The sequence below is a fragment of the Seriola lalandi genome, unplaced genomic scaffold (genome assembly GCF_002814215.2).
Source record: "Seriola lalandi dorsalis isolate HSWRI2012SDOR001 ecotype SW California unplaced genomic scaffold, Sedor1 jcf7180002054383, whole genome shotgun sequence".
Lineage (NCBI taxonomy): Eukaryota > Metazoa > Chordata > Actinopteri > Carangiformes > Carangidae > Seriola > Seriola lalandi.
The window spans coordinates 83526-100459 of record NW_019524936.1 but is presented as its reverse complement, the minus strand read 5'-3'; the positions used below and the strand labels follow the sequence as shown (position 1 = coordinate 100459).

The 16934-nt window shown below is 41.3% G+C and overlaps 1 protein-coding gene across 1 annotated transcript; it reads left to right on the top strand.

The window, feature by feature from the left end:
• The first annotated feature begins 1187 nt into the window (after nucleotides 1–1187).
• On the top strand, nucleotides 1188–16486 carry cpn1 (carboxypeptidase N, polypeptide 1). Its single transcript, XM_023409164.2, has 9 exons — nucleotides 1188–1838; nucleotides 4761–4957; nucleotides 6908–7063; nucleotides 11632–11808; nucleotides 11910–12021; nucleotides 13948–14087; nucleotides 14764–14863; nucleotides 15733–15851; nucleotides 16071–16486. The coding sequence occupies exons 1-9, from the start codon at nucleotides 1604–1606 to the stop codon at nucleotides 16182–16184; spliced, it is 1350 nt and encodes a 449-aa protein (XP_023264932.1). The 5' UTR covers nucleotides 1188–1603; the 3' UTR covers nucleotides 16185–16486.
• Nucleotides 16487–16934: the final 448 nt, after the last annotated feature.

Genomic DNA, 16934 nt, shown 5'->3' with positions numbered 1-16934 from the left:
ATGTTTTGACACAAGACACAAGTGTCCCGAGCTGTTTTGTCGAAATTCAGGGGCAGTGACGACGTAGATCCGTTGAATCTGATTAACTAAAGGATGTTTTGGGACATTTAGTTTTTTGCTCGACAATTGCGTTCTATTTGCATCTTGCTGGCATTGTTTAATTGAAATGAAAGTCACAGCTGAGAGCCAACAGCCATGCTGTTGGCATGGCAGTGAGATGTGAACGCGACTGGCGAGCGGAGCAAATCCTAGAGACGCGCCAGATGTAAACAGTGAGGCTGAAGAAAGACAGTCACCAACAGAGACAGTGAGGACCGGTCCAGAGCAGTCCCTCTTACTTTAGCTTAACGATTGCAAGGATGCATATAGGATGTGTAATTGGTTGGTTTTTGTGTGACTAAGTTTTGTCCTCTTCATTGTCTCTCATCCTCATCCTTTTACCCCTGCTTTCCCTCCATCCTCATCAGTCTATCTTCCCTTCTTTATATCTTGTTTGACATTTCTCCTTCTCTTGAGCTTCATGTTGCTCAATTTTCTATCTTCAAGTCTTTCTCTTGCTTCACATTTGCCTTTCCCTACTCTCTTTTTAGACACTTCCCCAAGCGGTTGCACAACGTTCTGTGAGGAAAAGGCTTCTCTTTTCTCCAGGAGGTTTGATTGACAGCACCCCTTGCACACTCTGCAGCATGTGTTAGTGTGTGTGTGTGTGCGCGGGGGGTGCATGTGTCTTGGCATCAACCAGTGTCTTTAGAAGTTTAATTGCAGCATTTGGTCTTTCTTCTCTGGGCCATAGGAGCATGTGTGGGTATGTTTTCCTACGTGTGTGTGTATGAATGCTGCTTTGGGGAAACAGCAACAAAACCAGTCCAAAGGTTGCGAAAGAGCTCTCACACTGATTCATCTGAGGAGTGCAGGCACATGTACGCGCCCTCACACACACACACACACACACACACACGCACACACGCACACACACACACACACATACACGCACACACACACACGCACACACACAGAGGGGTTGTGTGTTGACTTAAGAGTTAATGAATGGATGATTGAGGGCTGCAGGGGTTGGGGAGAGCAGTGCCGTGGAAACAACCCCTCTTTCCCAGGAAGGGAGTATAGAACCAAACCAGAGTAAGAGACAAAGAAAGGGATAGAAAATGAGTGTCTGAGAGACAGAATGAAATTCAGATTGTGTGTGCCGAGAGCCGAGGGGGCTGTGGGGCGAACTACTTGAAGCACAAGCATTCTAAGCAGCAATAAAGCAAGTTGCATGTACTTGACAAGGACCCAAAGGGAAAGAGAGAGGGAGAGAAGCAGCTGTTGGAGGAGGAGAGTGAGACAAAGAAGGAGCGAGGGGCTGTCCTTACTTGCTCTTCAGTGTGAGGAGTATATGTGGGAGGAGGCAGGGGGAGAGGGAGAGCAGGAGAAAGAAGGGGAACAAGAAAGGAAAAGAGCAAGCAGGGACTGAGCAGTATGTTTGGCGTGTAAAGAGATAAACATAAAGTGAAAGTGTGTGAGTGTATTGCATTGTTGCAACAGTCTCTTTACCAGACTCCTCTTATCTCCTCCTGTGCTGCACAACTTGGACTGAGGGACCATGCAGCAGGGGTGGACCCCTTCCTGGCTTGCTGCTGTCCTGCTGGGGCTGATGGGACTCCTGGTGTCCGGCTCAGAATTCCAGCATCACCGATTCGAGGACATGGTGCGAGCCCTGTTTGCAGTGCAGAGCGAATGCCCCTACATCACGCGCATCTACAGCATCGGGCGCAGCGTGGAGGGGCGCCACCTCTACGTGCTGGAGTTCAGTGATAACCCGGGCATCCATGAAGCATGTGAGTAACACCTGATTCACTGTCTGAATGTCCAGTGTGGATGGACAAGTTACATTAAGATCAAAAGTGTTTTAATCAAGGATGATAAAAAAGCAATAAAAGAAATATCCATAACAGTCACACAGCAAAATCCAGGTTAATATATAAAGTTCAGTCTTAAACAAAATGTGGAAATCAGTTTATATGTGTTAAAATTTTGAAATGACAGCGAGTTCATACTATTTCTAATGTCACTAAGTGTCTCCTGATGCTGATAAACAAACATGTTACATTTCTCTGGTGGTACAGAAAATAGATTTTAAATGATTATGGATTTCTAATGCCCCAGCCCTGTCACTGGTGTTTTGTTTTGCACTTTGTACTGTGGGGAGTGAGAACATAGCTGGCAGAGGACAGAGCAGTCTGTGGGGGCTCTGGTTTTTTCCCCCTGAGGAGATGAAATGCAAGCTTTCGATTTGGCTTTATGTAGCTGGATTACTGTCTGGCTTAAACAGCGAAGACAAAAAGGAGGAGTTCTCCCTAGCTGGCTTCTTTGATAAACATTAGCGACCATAAACTGTGGAAAACTCAAAGTGAATGCGCAAAGGCAAAAGTGAAAGAATTGAGTCAACATCTGTGATTCATTGCAAGTTTTGCCATCCAGCCACTGACAAGATCTGGGGTGTTATTCAGAGCTGAGCAGATGACACAGGGGTTCAGTTTGAGTCAACAAGGCTTTAACCCTGAACCCGCTCTTGCAAAAGCTTTGCTTGTTTTTCCCCACCTTTCCTAACCACTGAATCAGCTCTTCAGGTGTTTATTTTGCATATCGGTTGCAAATTGAAAACCATAAACTCATTACAGCTAGAGTTTGTATTGAAAGCAGGCCAAAGGGTCACACTCCGCATGTGAGCAATTTTAAAGACTTTTCCATTCTTCTTGCATTCTTTATAATAGCAGCTACTTGAACAAAAAAAGGGGAAAAAAAAAAAGCTTGACAACTGCAGGGAATACTTTTTTGGCTGTGGCTGAGCTTGCATTTTTTTCTGCATATGCACACGTAGGGGCTTCCTTCAGTAGAATAGAAGGATGTGCGCCTGTTTTGTTGCAAGGTGACCGAGGGTGAAAAACAGGAACTGTGCACTTCACGGAGGGGAGTGACCTTAGGTCTTGTCTGGGTCAACCCTCTTGCACCCTTTAGGAAGTTCATGTCTTTCACATGCTGCTGAGTGTGTGCGTTTTTTTTTTTTTAAAAGCTGAACACTCAAGCCAACACTGTTTTCTGAACTCAAGGCCAGTTGGCCCCTTGTTAAAGAAAAGGGGGTGAATTGCAGTGCCCAAGCTGCCATTTGGGTGCCTGAAGCAATTAGAGAAGGGTGTTCATAAATTTGGAAGTATCTGCTCACCCGCACAATACCCCAACCCCCAAAAACCCACAATTACTTCTGCATGTGAGCAAGAGAAAAGCAAGTAGTTACAACAGTTGCAATGCTATGTACTATGGGTATAATGTAAAATAATCATTACTGGGCACACACATTTATAAACACCATAGTGTTTAGCCAGTGCTCAACAGTAGCTCTGTCCTCTAGCTGCAGTGTTTGGGGGCCTGCAGGTCTCTCAACGCAGCAGCAGTGATTAATGAAGGGACCCCTGGGAGGAGGGAACCCTATACAGAGAGGGAGACTGTTTGGATAGGTGGCTCACCCAATCACTGACAGATAATCATAGGAATGCCAGATGACCTTATCCAAATAACTCAATCAGCTGTAATCAGACTCACTCCCCACAGCTCACCTTTGGCTGAACCTTGAGAGAATCCTTATCATGAAATTGAAATAATGTGAAAACATCAAGCTTAATAATTAGTTTAACGCGAGGCTAGGCATGTGTTGAGATAAGAAATAACACAATTTCTTCCTCTTACAATTGAAAAATTGAATCCATAAGCAATAAAACGCAACCTTCGTTGGTCTAAATACACGGCCACTTCAGTCTCACTTGGTCTGGTATGATCAGTTAGCTAAAGGGGAACTTCACATCAAGGTCACATCAAAGTCTGTTTACATGTCTTGGGGAGAACTACTGCAGATGACAAATTGCCTCAGGTGATGTCACTGGAGTCAGTGTTGGTCTGGGGGCGTGGAGCTTACCAGACTGCTGTAGCCTGCTCCTCATGTCTGCCTGAGGCTAGAGGCTGCAAAAGCTGCAACTAGCATAGCACAGTCAAAGCTCAAATAAAACTGTCACCAGTGGAGTTGCATCATGGGTAATGTAGGTGTCAGGTTGTGACAAGGAAGAAGAAAGTGTGAATTAAAAAAAAAGTGATATAGGAGTGTAATGCCAAATTGGTGAATTGGTGGAGTACTCTTACAGCTGACAATAGCATCTTACAGCGCAAGTGATTTTAATGAGTCACTTTGCTTTATGGCTCTTGTGGTACTTCTATACAAAGTTTCAGCATGTCACAGTTTTATTACAAAAGCATAATGAGAAGTAAACACAGTGTGCCTCACGCAGAGCTTTTGTTGCTACCTTCTTGTTGTCCCATTGCACTTTCTCTCAGTCAGGCTGCCCAATGATGATGTCTTTGATTCAAGATAATTTTGGTAAATATAAGGAAATTCAGTGAGCTGTTATCATATAAATGCTTCTTATTGCCACAGCAGCAGCTGTTGACCAAAGTTTATTAGTCAGGTTATGTGATGATTATATATAATTTAAATCTTGTAACATTTACACAGTCAGTACAGTGGCTCAGAGACTCATTAAAACTCATAGGCTGAATTAAAAACATGAAAAAGACAGCTTAACTAGTGAGTGTGCTCATATATGTGTAAGTAGGTGTGCACTCAGGCAGTCATTTTAAATGTCACGCTTGGCAGCTCTATGTGGCTTTTTGACCTCATGCCTCCCCCCTACACCTTTCCACTTCCTTCCCAGTGGAGCCAGAGTTCAAGTACGTGGGCAACATGCACGGCAACGAAGTGCTCGGCCGTGAGCTGCTCATTAAGTTCTCCCAGTTTCTGTGTGAGGAGTATCGGGCCGGAAACCAGCGGATCATGAGGCTGATCCATGACACGCGCATCCACATCCTGCCCTCCATGAACCCAGATGGTTACGAGGTGGCTGCCAGACAGGTAATGTACACCCTGATAGTACATGTGAGCCCCAGGCTCCCACAAGCCAAAAGAAAACAATGGAAAATCTTCCACAGGGACACATTTGGCTTATTTTCTCAAGTAATCATTTGCCACTTGTGGAGAAAAACTTTCCACATTTTTCTTCGATTGTGTTCCTGCCAGTGGAAATTTTAGAAATGTTAAGGTCCCTCAGTGAAACTCAATACCTGCAAGTCATCACAGCTCAATACACATTCAACACACATCTGACTTGACTCCGTCTGATATTGTATACGTAAAGGTATCTGATTTGATATAAAATGAATGTACGTGTGTTTAAGATGAGCAACTCTGAGCCAAACACTATCAGGTAATTTTCTTCCACTGTTTGCTAATGTCTGTAATAATCCCATCGATCAGCTCCCTGAGAGAGCCCCTAGCTTTCTACCAGGGATAATTATATGGGCCGTGAAACAACAGACACACACGCAACCCCCTTTAACGCACGCACACACACATTCACAATCTCTTTGAGACTAATTATATGTCCTGAGCAGGCCAGTTGCACATGAAGGTCCCTCTCGTTGCCACTCAGACGACACATGCACACAACGCTATAATTTCTTGCATCAACAGATGTTTGGATGCAACAGCATCTGGAAAACAATGGGAGGATTGTTTCTTCCTGGAGGGCACAGTACTGATTTGAGGTAGTAATTGAACTTTTGAAGAAAAACAACAAAAATGATCATGTCTATGGCATCAGAAGGCATCCAGCAGATCAGAAAGTTCTGGAGAATCCTGCATGGAAATGTTTACAAATACTATCCAGATCCAACATATGACTCCTTACTTTGGAACACATCACTTTCTGGAATATGCTCCTAATAAAAAAAGAGGCAACTCAATAAGAGGCATCTTTGCTTTATAGTCAATAACAAAAAGACATTTTTGGAATGACACTCAGTGATAAAAGGTCATCTTTGGATTCCAATGCAATGTAAACAAAAATGAAAATTCCAAGGCGCTCTGACTCCTGAGTGTAATGAATCAGTCTACAGCCATGCCAACGGATCTGTGAGGATGAACTTTGGCACAGCAGTGCTTTAAGCTAAATGCTAACGTCAGAAGCTAAATGTCAGCGTTTAGCTGGTATAATGTTTACCATGCTTATCTTAGTTTAATTTGTGAGAATGCTAACATTTGCTATTTAGCACTAAACACAAAGTGCAGCTGAGGCTAAAATAGTTTTGCAGCTATTTCATGGTAAACCACAATTGACAAAATACTTCCATAAAACAAATGTTGTCCTTATGATGGCGCTATATGAAAGTCCACCTTGAGGGGAACATGGATGTGTGCAAATTAGTCGTGGAGACATTTCATCATTAACCACAAATGTGAACATCACGGTGGCACGAGATGAAAGGTCAGGGAATCATCAAAGTCATTAGGCTTCATCCTCTGGGTACAATGACTGTCTGTACAAAATTTGATGGCAGCAGTTATGAGATTTTTCCTCCTGCACCGACCAACAGATCATCATTGCCATCCCTAGAGCCACATTGCTAGCAGGGATGAAAACTTTCAATACTGTGCCATGCCCTGCTATATTATAGCCTTTTTTATTATAGTCAGGACTCAACGTGTCTTGAATTTTCATTCTTGTTGGCGTAGTCTTATCGTCCATTAAAGTGTTTTGGGAAAGATCTAAGTTTGGATTCCTAAGAGAACAAGTTAATCATTGTGGATTAAACCTGTTGGAAAATAATGTACTGTTGTTACACTGCTTGCTTGTGCAGTTCGTGCAATAATGAAAGTCAGTTTTCCTTCTCTGCTACCAAGCAGTAAGAACACAACCCCAGAAGCCAAAACATGATGATTTAAAATACTCAACTGAGCAACAAGCAAGGGTGACTCAACAGGCTGCAGTTTTCCACACATGATATTTTTTCTTTGGGTCAACAGGGTCCAGAGTTCAACGGCTACTTGGTGGGTCGAGGGAACGCAAGAGAGATGGATCTGAACCGGAACTTTCCGGACCTGAATGCGCTCATGTATTACTACGAGAAAACCAATGGACGAAACCACCACCTGCCCCTGCCCGACAACTGGGAGCAACAGGTCAGTGCTGCTGGATAAACACTGAGGACACCCTTTACCATAAGACACCATTTATCAATGCATATGTGTGTGTGCACATGCGTACAAATATATGCATGTTTGGGTGAGAGAGGAAGATGGATGAGGACATTTTTCATGCTTGTGTCAGTGTGTGTTCATTGTTTGAATATAGAGTTGAATAATGAGCAGCTGTAGCACAGCTGAGATATATTGGCTTTAACTTTGTTGACATGAATGAATTCATGAGATTTGTGCCGGATCAGAACCTGCAGCCAGTTGAGCTTTAATTAAATAAAAAGAAACTGTGCGTAAATTTATGCATAAATAAGTAGACCCAGTAAATGGCTTTGTAGGCATGTTGTGTATGTTTGTGAATGCCAGAGCGGTCTGACCCATTTGGATTGGATCTTAACTGTAAAACCTATGTGTAAACTGTGCTTTTCTTCTTCTGGGTCTGAAAGAAGCCGCTCGCTTTTGTCTTTGCGAACTGAAACAGGTGGGCGAAATGGCAGACGCACTCTTTCCAACCCACATGGCAAAGTGCAAGAAAAGCATCTCTAAAGATGATCTTTTAGATCCCGCCTTAATTTTAAAGACAGTCCAGAGGTTTTGTTGATAAATAATATGAGTTTATCGGTCATGGCATCTGTTTGTCGACAGTTGTTGTGGACTCAAGCTCAGAAAAAGCCTCAAAAATGTAGGAAGGAAGGAAACAAAATTAAATGGAAAATACAGATGTCCCCACTCTTGAATGGTAACACAAGATAAGATATACAGTATGCAATGTATATGAAGACCTTCAGCTTCAGCTAAACATTTTTGTCTCCCCATCACCACCATGAGAAGTTGAACTAAGCGACTCTGCGGTCTCAGAGTGTAACTGTTACCTGCTACCTTGAGGTGCTGCCTGAATCTCCACATAGCTTACAAACCTGCGATTTCACTCAAAGTTGTCTGTTCATTGCCAAGTCTCTGTGGCCAAAGAACACAAATGCCTACTTTCTTGAACTTACCAATACAATCCCCATGGAGCCCTGGTTGTGGATAGTTAGGTTGCTATGAGACTATTGGGAAACAACTTACAAATGTACACACTGTGCACCTTGAAATATTTTTAACCTGGCAAAAACACACAAAGCTCTCTGCTCTGTCAGGTACTGTACATGCAACTACATGTCCTCTCCCATGCAAAACAGAAACCTGCCCTACACAGTGAATAGCACTGAGGGAATACACTTCACTATCATTTATTGAAAGACAAAGACAGCTTTGGCTGCTGAAGTATTTTATTTGTTGCTCAATATTGCAATGCATATAGTTTGGCTGTGGGAGCGACATGGTTGATTGAATGGCCTCTGCTATATTTTACTGCGTACTTACTGTTTTAGACCACTGCAGAACAAAATGAACAGAGAGCATGTGGAAGTATGCAAGTGTGTGCTGTCAAACTATAACTAACAGTCTGCCGAGAATAACTATTTAAGGTCAGATCCTGGGGGACGTCTCATCCGCAGTAATGTTATCTTCAACTGGCCTGGCCTTCTGCTCCCTCCTTCCTGAAGCCACTGAGTGTTGTTACTGCTAGATAATGTAATATCTCTACAGATATAATAAAAACATTCCTACAAGTTCCAAAAGCTAAATACAGTCAAATATGACACAGCTTGCTCCCATCACATTATGACACTATTGACCAAATTAACCATATATGAAAAAGACATTACATTAGGTTTAATGTTAATAGACAACGTAGTTAATCTGTCATCTGTCCATCCGATATTATATTAACAATGAGAAATAATGATGTAATTTACCCATTGTAAAGTAATTAATATAAAAATTTGTAATATCCCCTTCTCAGAGTAAAAAACAGGGATGTAATTAGTAATGTGATGTTATAGGTTTAACTGGAGGAAAGTATAACCATCGTAGCTACCTGCACTATTTAGAAATAATGGTCTTAAGATTTTTTTTACTATTTTATTTTGAACTTTTGGAACAACTCTATATTAAAACACAAAAAGGAAACAACAAAACACCCCACCCTGATACACCCAGCTGACATTCAGTCGGACACAGAGAGAAAAAAAAGACAAAAAAAATTCTCACACTGCGATATGCTGTGCAAACACACTGATCCAGTGAGCGTTCTTTACATATATAAACTATAGAGAGCCACGCTCAGAGAGGCACAGAAATCAATCCACACTACTAAGTTGAAGCTATAATCAGTGAAGGGACCGCAAATCTTATCAAATGTGCAGTTAGAGTCAGAGGAGAAGTGCATATTCTCCTCCGAGTAAACATTCATCTAGGTTTTGACGAAGTATAGCATTATTGAGAAATTATTTCAGTATTATTTACCGCTTTGATCACATATCAACTAATTTGTTGATGCCGCGCAAGTACTATTTATTTTTTTTCCTGGGCTGCAAATGCATTGAGAAGACTAAAATGCTGGTCCTTCCAGTTGCGGGCTGGCTGTCTACCCACATGACTGCCGCCTGAAAGAGATACACAAAAGAGAAACTGTGCCGCTGTTACAGATACTTCATTCATTCATGCTGGTCAGGATTACATCCTCGCAGGCTGCATGAAGCCACAAGCCCCTGTGCTCGCCTGCAGCCTCAGACATGCTACATTTACATTAGCCAGCTGATGATGTTTTATCCAGAGGAATGAGTTTTAGTTAGTCACACAGTTTTCCCCCTTTTCCTTATCACGAAAACAGGGCAGAGGTGAAAAAATATGTTTCTTGGCCAGCAGCTGCAATAACTGACAAATACAACAACTCAGGGCCTTCCAGGTGTCGCACGCTACTCATGGAGTATTTGGATTCCTGGGTGAAGAAGCATAGTTTCAATCCTCGAATAAATTGCAAAACAGGACCAGCGCTTGCTCTCATCTCAGAGTTTCCCAGTGTAGTTGTAATTTCTCACGGTTAATTTCGCTCAGGAATCCTTTTTTTTTTTTTAGGTTTTTCCACTACTCACAGACTGACAGCGAGGTTCTGTTCTTCGAAATAAAGTATTTACTCAGCCTCTGAAAAAGAGCCCGCCTCGCACCATGAGGCCAGGCAATGTTTTTGCAAGAGTCTCCGCTGACAATAAATTGGCGCGCAGAGGACATCCCTCATACAGTGTGAAAACTAACCACGAAATGTCAATGAACCACTGAGTGATCCAGAATGTGTGGGTTTGTGTGGATTTGGATTTAAGATGAGGCGCTCCTCTCTCGCTGTCTGTGTAGTTACTTTAGTAGTGTAACGCTGAGATATGATTGTCAGTGTGTGTGCGCCCTTCATATATGTAACCCTACACCATGGTGACAGGTCTGACTTCAAAGCACATATGGGTGTATATAAAGACCCATGGATCATAAATACCTGCCACTCCTCAAAACAGAAGAAAAGCTTCTTGATAGCAATGCTGTATTCAAGGCTACTGAGCCCTGACTGGCCTGATTATTCTTGAACTGTGAACAGACTGTTTATTTTCCTACATACCGTATTCAAGGAGAGGTATTACTCCTTGTCTCCAGACATGATATAGAGCTAGGAGTGCGTGAGGATAGTTACCACTGACAGAGAAAAGAAATGACAGCATGAACTGGAATTTGAAGGGCTCTGTCTGTAGTCTGGATGTCTGGAGATGCCATGTGGTTAGGTAATGTGACGCAAAGCCTGACCCTGTTTGTGCAGAAGGAGATGCATTAATTAATGACAGCTAAATGTTAACCGCCTTACGTAATCTTTAAAGTAGCTTTGTGGCAAACAAATCACTAGTTTTGTTATTGTAGATTTACTGTAGAAGTAACTGTTGTGTTTCCATTCTGGCGGCTTTTACTAAAGTACTGCATCATCTTGTAAACTCATCTTTCTCCCTGAATTCCAGACTCAAAAACAGACAAGAAGGGGCTTTTAACAAATGTTAACCACCATTGCTGATTCATTTAGAGCCTTGATAAAAAAAATTTAAAAAATTAGATAAACTGCAGCATTAAAGGATGTGGGAGAAAGTGCACTGCAAATAAAGTTGAGGGATCATTTCATGGGCTTGAGAAAGGTAGAAGATGCCTTGAAGAATTAACCATGGTCGCCTATAATTTGACCGGTTTGCCAAAAAGAGGTAAGAAAAACCACAGAGGAAATATGTGCATATGGCAAGGCGGAGACAACTAGAATTTATCCAGATAACCAGCCAAGAGAAAGCCGTATATTGTTGGTGAAAAGAAAACCAGATGTCTTCAGTCCACTGATGCTGTTTGGTTAAGGTCTGGGGTGAAGTGAAGGCTATGTATAATATTTTCATATAAATAACTAGACAATATACTAGACGGTTTGTTTAAAGGATTGGGAAATCATTTGTGGACTAATTATTTAACAATAATAAAAGTCGGACATTTGATAAAGGACATTATGTAAATACTGCACCACGGTATCACAAGTACTTGGATTCAATATGTCTTTGGGTGTGTCTGTATATAAAAAGGTCCATATGGCCGGTAAGTACCTCAGCCCTAAAAGTTCTAAGCTCCTTTATAACCTTCTCAATGACTATCCTCTACAGGTTGAACCAGAGACCTTGGCAGTCATAAAATGGATGCAAAACTACAATTTTGTCCTGTCGGCCAATCTCCACGGAGGAGCTGTGGTGGCCAACTACCCTTTTGACAAGTCGAGAGATCCCCGCATTCGAGGGAGGACCACGTATGCAGCCACTCCGGATGACAAAATCTTCAGACAGGTGTGCTGCAGATTAAGAATTTCTCCCCAGACATCTGATGTCCTGTGTGTGAAAACGTGCTGTGGGTGACTGGGCACGTGTGCATTTGTGTGTGATGACAGTTGGCGAGGACCTACTCATACGCTCACAGCTGGATGCACAAGGGCTGGAACTGTGGGGACTTCTTTGATGAGGGGATCACCAACGGGGCCAGCTGGTACTCTCTGTCCAAAGGTAAGAAAGGCGTCTGTTCGTTAGCAGCATGAAGCGGAAACAAATAAAACTTTTAACTGAAAGACACTAGAAACAACACTGGAATCATGAAATGCATGTAAATTATCATCTTTAAAGATACACTCACAGGTTTTGTGTCCAACACTCAAATCGCCAATATCAGTAACAATTTATATTCAGACCTCCTGTGCTTTCATTAGCAGTAGAGTATGCAGCTGCATGAGATATACACATTGACGTGCATGGCCATACACCTCAGATACAGAGACAGAACAGATGAAGGGCGGGTGAAGACTGCCTCCGAGTACAAAACAAAGTGTCGGACGAACATCTATTATCATTCCCGTTTCAAAGAAAGACAAGGCCACCTGCGTGAATGACTTCAGCATGAATGAAATGCCTCGAGTGGCTTGCATGGCACGCTCTCCCAGGGTCCTCATGAACTATCTGACCCTTCCTGAGGCCTCTGTGCTCACCTCTTGCCTTTGACTTCCTCACCTCCTGTTCATCAACAGCTGCACTCCTACTGACCCCTCAGTTTAGCTGTAAATCACACCACCTTGGAGGGTTTAATCACCATCAGAAATCAGTTTACCACAGATATGTGACTAGAGGTGTCAACAGAAACCCTGTATGTAGGAACTGTATGAAAATTATTAGTGGGGAGGTGGGGTATCTGAACTTATGTCACTACAGATTTATGTTTTCAAGGTGCACAGATCTGCCACCTGTGTCTAGTTCATTTTGTCACTGACAGTGGTTGTAAGTGTTTAGTTAGTGGTTCTGGGGGCGGCCTTGCTTTTGCCACCCAAATACATTTCATACAGTCCCTTAACACTTAGTAAATAGTAGAGAAGTTTGACTAAAATAAATAAAGACATGCACACACCATTATTTTTTATGAACCTAGTTTTACTACACAAGTGCTAAAACCGACTAAGCCGGCAGTAGTTATGCTGGAACAATTCCCCATATAAATATACAGTGTTTACTGTATTTTTACTGTTGTGTTAACCACTATATCTGGTCTTTGGCTTTTGAAATCCTATGTTGTGTAAATGGATTAAGTGTCTCATTAGTAGCGAAAATCTCCCAACAATTGCAAATACGCTGAATAGTAGAGATTTGTTTTTTTCATTTTTGTGTGCCACACAAAGAGCCAGCAAGCTTAGTGGGGCTGTTATTAGGGTTTGGTTCAAAGTCATTTTATTTTCTGGCATTGGCCACCTACAGGCTGTTGGGAGTTATACAAGCTTTGGCAGTGGCAGCTAACTTAAAGTCCTCAGCCCCCTCTTGTTTGGTTTATGGGTTGGGACCTTTGTTTTAAGACTTGATGAACACTTCCAGCAATCTTTTTCCATATGCCTCGAAGTTGCAGTACACCAAGTTCATCAAAACTGCCTGGAAACTGCAGCAATAACAAGACCCGAGTCTTTGATCTGTAAGTCCTGGTCTGAGCTGGTCTGGATTCTTCTAAGGAATGTGAATCTGTTGAGCTTTTCAGTTGAGTCATGCGAGCTTTTTGATTTGGGTGAAAAACACCCGCAGTCGCATTTAGTAGCAGCATGTTATGTTTATTTTAACAACTCCTTTTGCTCCAAGTATTATGTCATGGTCTATGAGGTTACATTTGAACTTTCCCTCCCAATAACGGCCTCATATGCATTAGGCTTTAGAAAGTTCGGTCTTTCAGAAAGCAAGCCTGGCTTTGGGTGTGCTGAAAGTCCGTGAAAAAATGGTCTTAAAGTCCAGCCTTTTGTGAAAGAATCAAAAGAAACAGCTTTCATACAACTTAGTAAAAGCTTTGGTGTCCACTATCTCACTGACCAAAATTGCTCACCCATGGTTTTTGAGTCCACTGTAACAAATTCCACCTATCCTACGTTAATGAAATCTAGAGGGAAATCAAATATCTTTGTGTTTCAGGCATGCAGGACTTCAACTACCTGTACACCAACTGTTTTGAGATCACCCTGGAGCTGAGCTGTGATAAGTTCCCTCCAGCATCAGCACTGCCTAGAGAGTGGCTGGGCAACCGAGAGGCACTGGTTTCGTACCTGGAACAGGTCGGAACAAACACACTCACTCACACACACTCAAATTTTTGGCAGATTACAGTTATGTCAATAAAGTATTACAATTTAGCAACTCCTTGCACACACCACAAATACACAGTCATACAGTTACGCACAAAAATGCAACTGCCAAGAGTCAAGAGTCCAATACTCTGGCTTCCTGTAAGTATTGGCTGGGATTCTCTGGATAAAGTGACTCAAAATGAGCTGCATGAAATTCAGTGTAATACAAGTAAGCTGACTTTTACCTTCTGTGGAGCATTAAATTAAGCCTTGGTTTGAAGACAAAATGTCCCTTATGCCACTGAGATAAAATACAGTGATGCTGTAAAGCCACAAGGGAGGGTCTAGCAATGCATACCTTTTTTCCACATCGCTGAAAAACCAAACTGAAAGGGCCTGCAGATACGGTTTTGGTCTTGTTTTGCTTGTATGTCTATTGCGGACCGGGGAAAGGTCAATAAGGTCTAACTGTCGTGGCATTTGCTTCTAAACTGTAGTTGATGGCCTGATATGATCTTTTCGATCAATGCTGTAATCTAGTGCAACATTCAAACACAACGCTATCTGTGGTCACACTTACCTAATAGACTTTTTAGCACATGTTGTTATATTTTGGGTTGTGCACAATTTACAAAAAGTAATACACACGTTTCTCCTTTTTCAGGTGCATCATGGGATAAAAGGCATGGTGTATGATGAAAATAACAACCCTATCGGCAATGCTGAGATTGCAGTAGCTGGCATCCACCATGATGTGACCAGCGGTAAGAAGCAGTTGAGGGAACAACAGCTAATTATTGTACAGATGTGGTTATTGTTCCTGGAAGTTTTGTTTTTTTTACTGATGACTCCAGGGTTGAAGAAATATGTGGCTTAGGTTTGTGGTAAATGATCTGCTAATGTCCTGGTCTGTGACGTATAAGATTAGTGTCCAAAAATATTACTTGTGCAAGAGTGTATGAGAAATAGGAAAGAGTCTTTTTTATTTTTTTTATTTTATTGAATCATCCAAATAAAAAAAAAAAATAAAAAAAGTTCAGTCAATCCTCACACTGGAATGGAACAAGCTGCCCTCTGGTGGCCAATGGTCGAAATGCACTTTGAAAATAATGCAAATTGTACATGCAATGTTTTACATTTACTCAAGTACTTTGCTTAAGTATTTAAATATCATGCTACTTTATACTCCTACTACACTGCATTTAGGAGGGAAATATTTCAATTTTATAGTATTTTTTTAACTTGTCTGCCACAATCTCTACTTACTTTGCAGATTAAGATTTTGAAAACCTGAAATGAACACATGAAATATTGGTTATATAAAGATTATACAGTAAATGAAACCAACTGGTGACACAAAATAGCTAAAAAATCGGTTACATTTTGGCCACCTACAACATTAAAATGTTATTTATATGTTTATGCATCAGTAATAATAATCCATCAGAATAATATATAATAATATAACTTTTCTATTTATTCAATTTACTAATACCTAAGTAATGGATCTGAATACTTATGTTTCTTCCACCACTGTGTAACTTAAAGTTTGAGAAACAGTAGTTGGATGTTTCAACCACCAATCTTTTCCCTGTGTGTGTGTGTGTGTGTGTTTGTGTGTGTGATCCTCCAGGAGTGGATGGCGACTATTTCAGACTCCTGTTACCAGGCACCTACACTGTGACTGCATCTGCCCCGGGTTACATCTCCTCCACCAGCACTGTTACAGTGGGACCAGCTGAGGCCATACAGGTGTGTTTGTGTCTGTATGGACAGGGCATATATGGCTGAATAAGACTATACTTTTTTTTTTTTTTTTTTTTTTTTTTTTTTAAGAGGAAAAAGCAGGTACTAGAGGGAAAGAGCCCTAGACGAGGCTCGTAATTTATTGTTTGTCTGTATGTTCTTGTGGGCTGTGATGATATTGCGCCTTGATCGTTTACACTTTTTTCTACATCTCCTCCCTGACAGCTTCATTTTTACTTGAAGACAGCACCAAAACAAAACCCCAAACCAGTGAAGCCCCACAACAGCAAGAAGAACCTCTCGTCTCCGAAGGCCCCCTTAAAGCTCGGCCCTAGATGAGACATGGACAATGATTTAGACACCACATAAACATGGTAAATGACCATAATATATGTATGTAATTTTACCTTTGTAGTCCTATGATTATGTATTTCAAACCTCTGTTGTTTTTGTTTGTTTTTTGTTGATAAATGTAAACTGTGTGTCTGTATTAAGGAAATGTTGCAAACCTGGTGTATTTATGTAACAGTGTTGATTTGTATGAACACAGCTATCCTGTCTTTGTAAAGGACTTTTTTGGATTTTGATTTCTATAATTTGAGGAAAATTGAAATTGAAAATAAAAGACTGTTTTAATTTACCATCTTTATAGTTTGTGTTTTTATTGTGTCTCGCCTGCCTATTCTTCTTTAATGCATATGAATGAATAACATCACTGGTTTTTCCCTGTTAAAAAATAACAATAGTACCAATAGTAATCTTTGTTTTATAGCATTTCAGATACATACACACATAAGGAGTAAATGAATACTAAGAAAGCAAGATACATGACATTAGATAAGCAAAATGAAATGAGGTGGAAAGATAAAGCTTTAACTGTAAATGTTATATGAAATACCAAGCTTCAAACTCTGTTAGTCCGAGCTTCATGTTAAATGTTATTTGACTCATTGCCCTGAGAATATGCAATAATAACAGTTTTCCTCCTATATTTACAAGTCGAGGGGTGTTTCAAATCTATTCTGGTCATCTGGAAATAATGCATTGCTCACTGGAAAAATCTACTTTTACCTGCTAAACCTTTCAGAC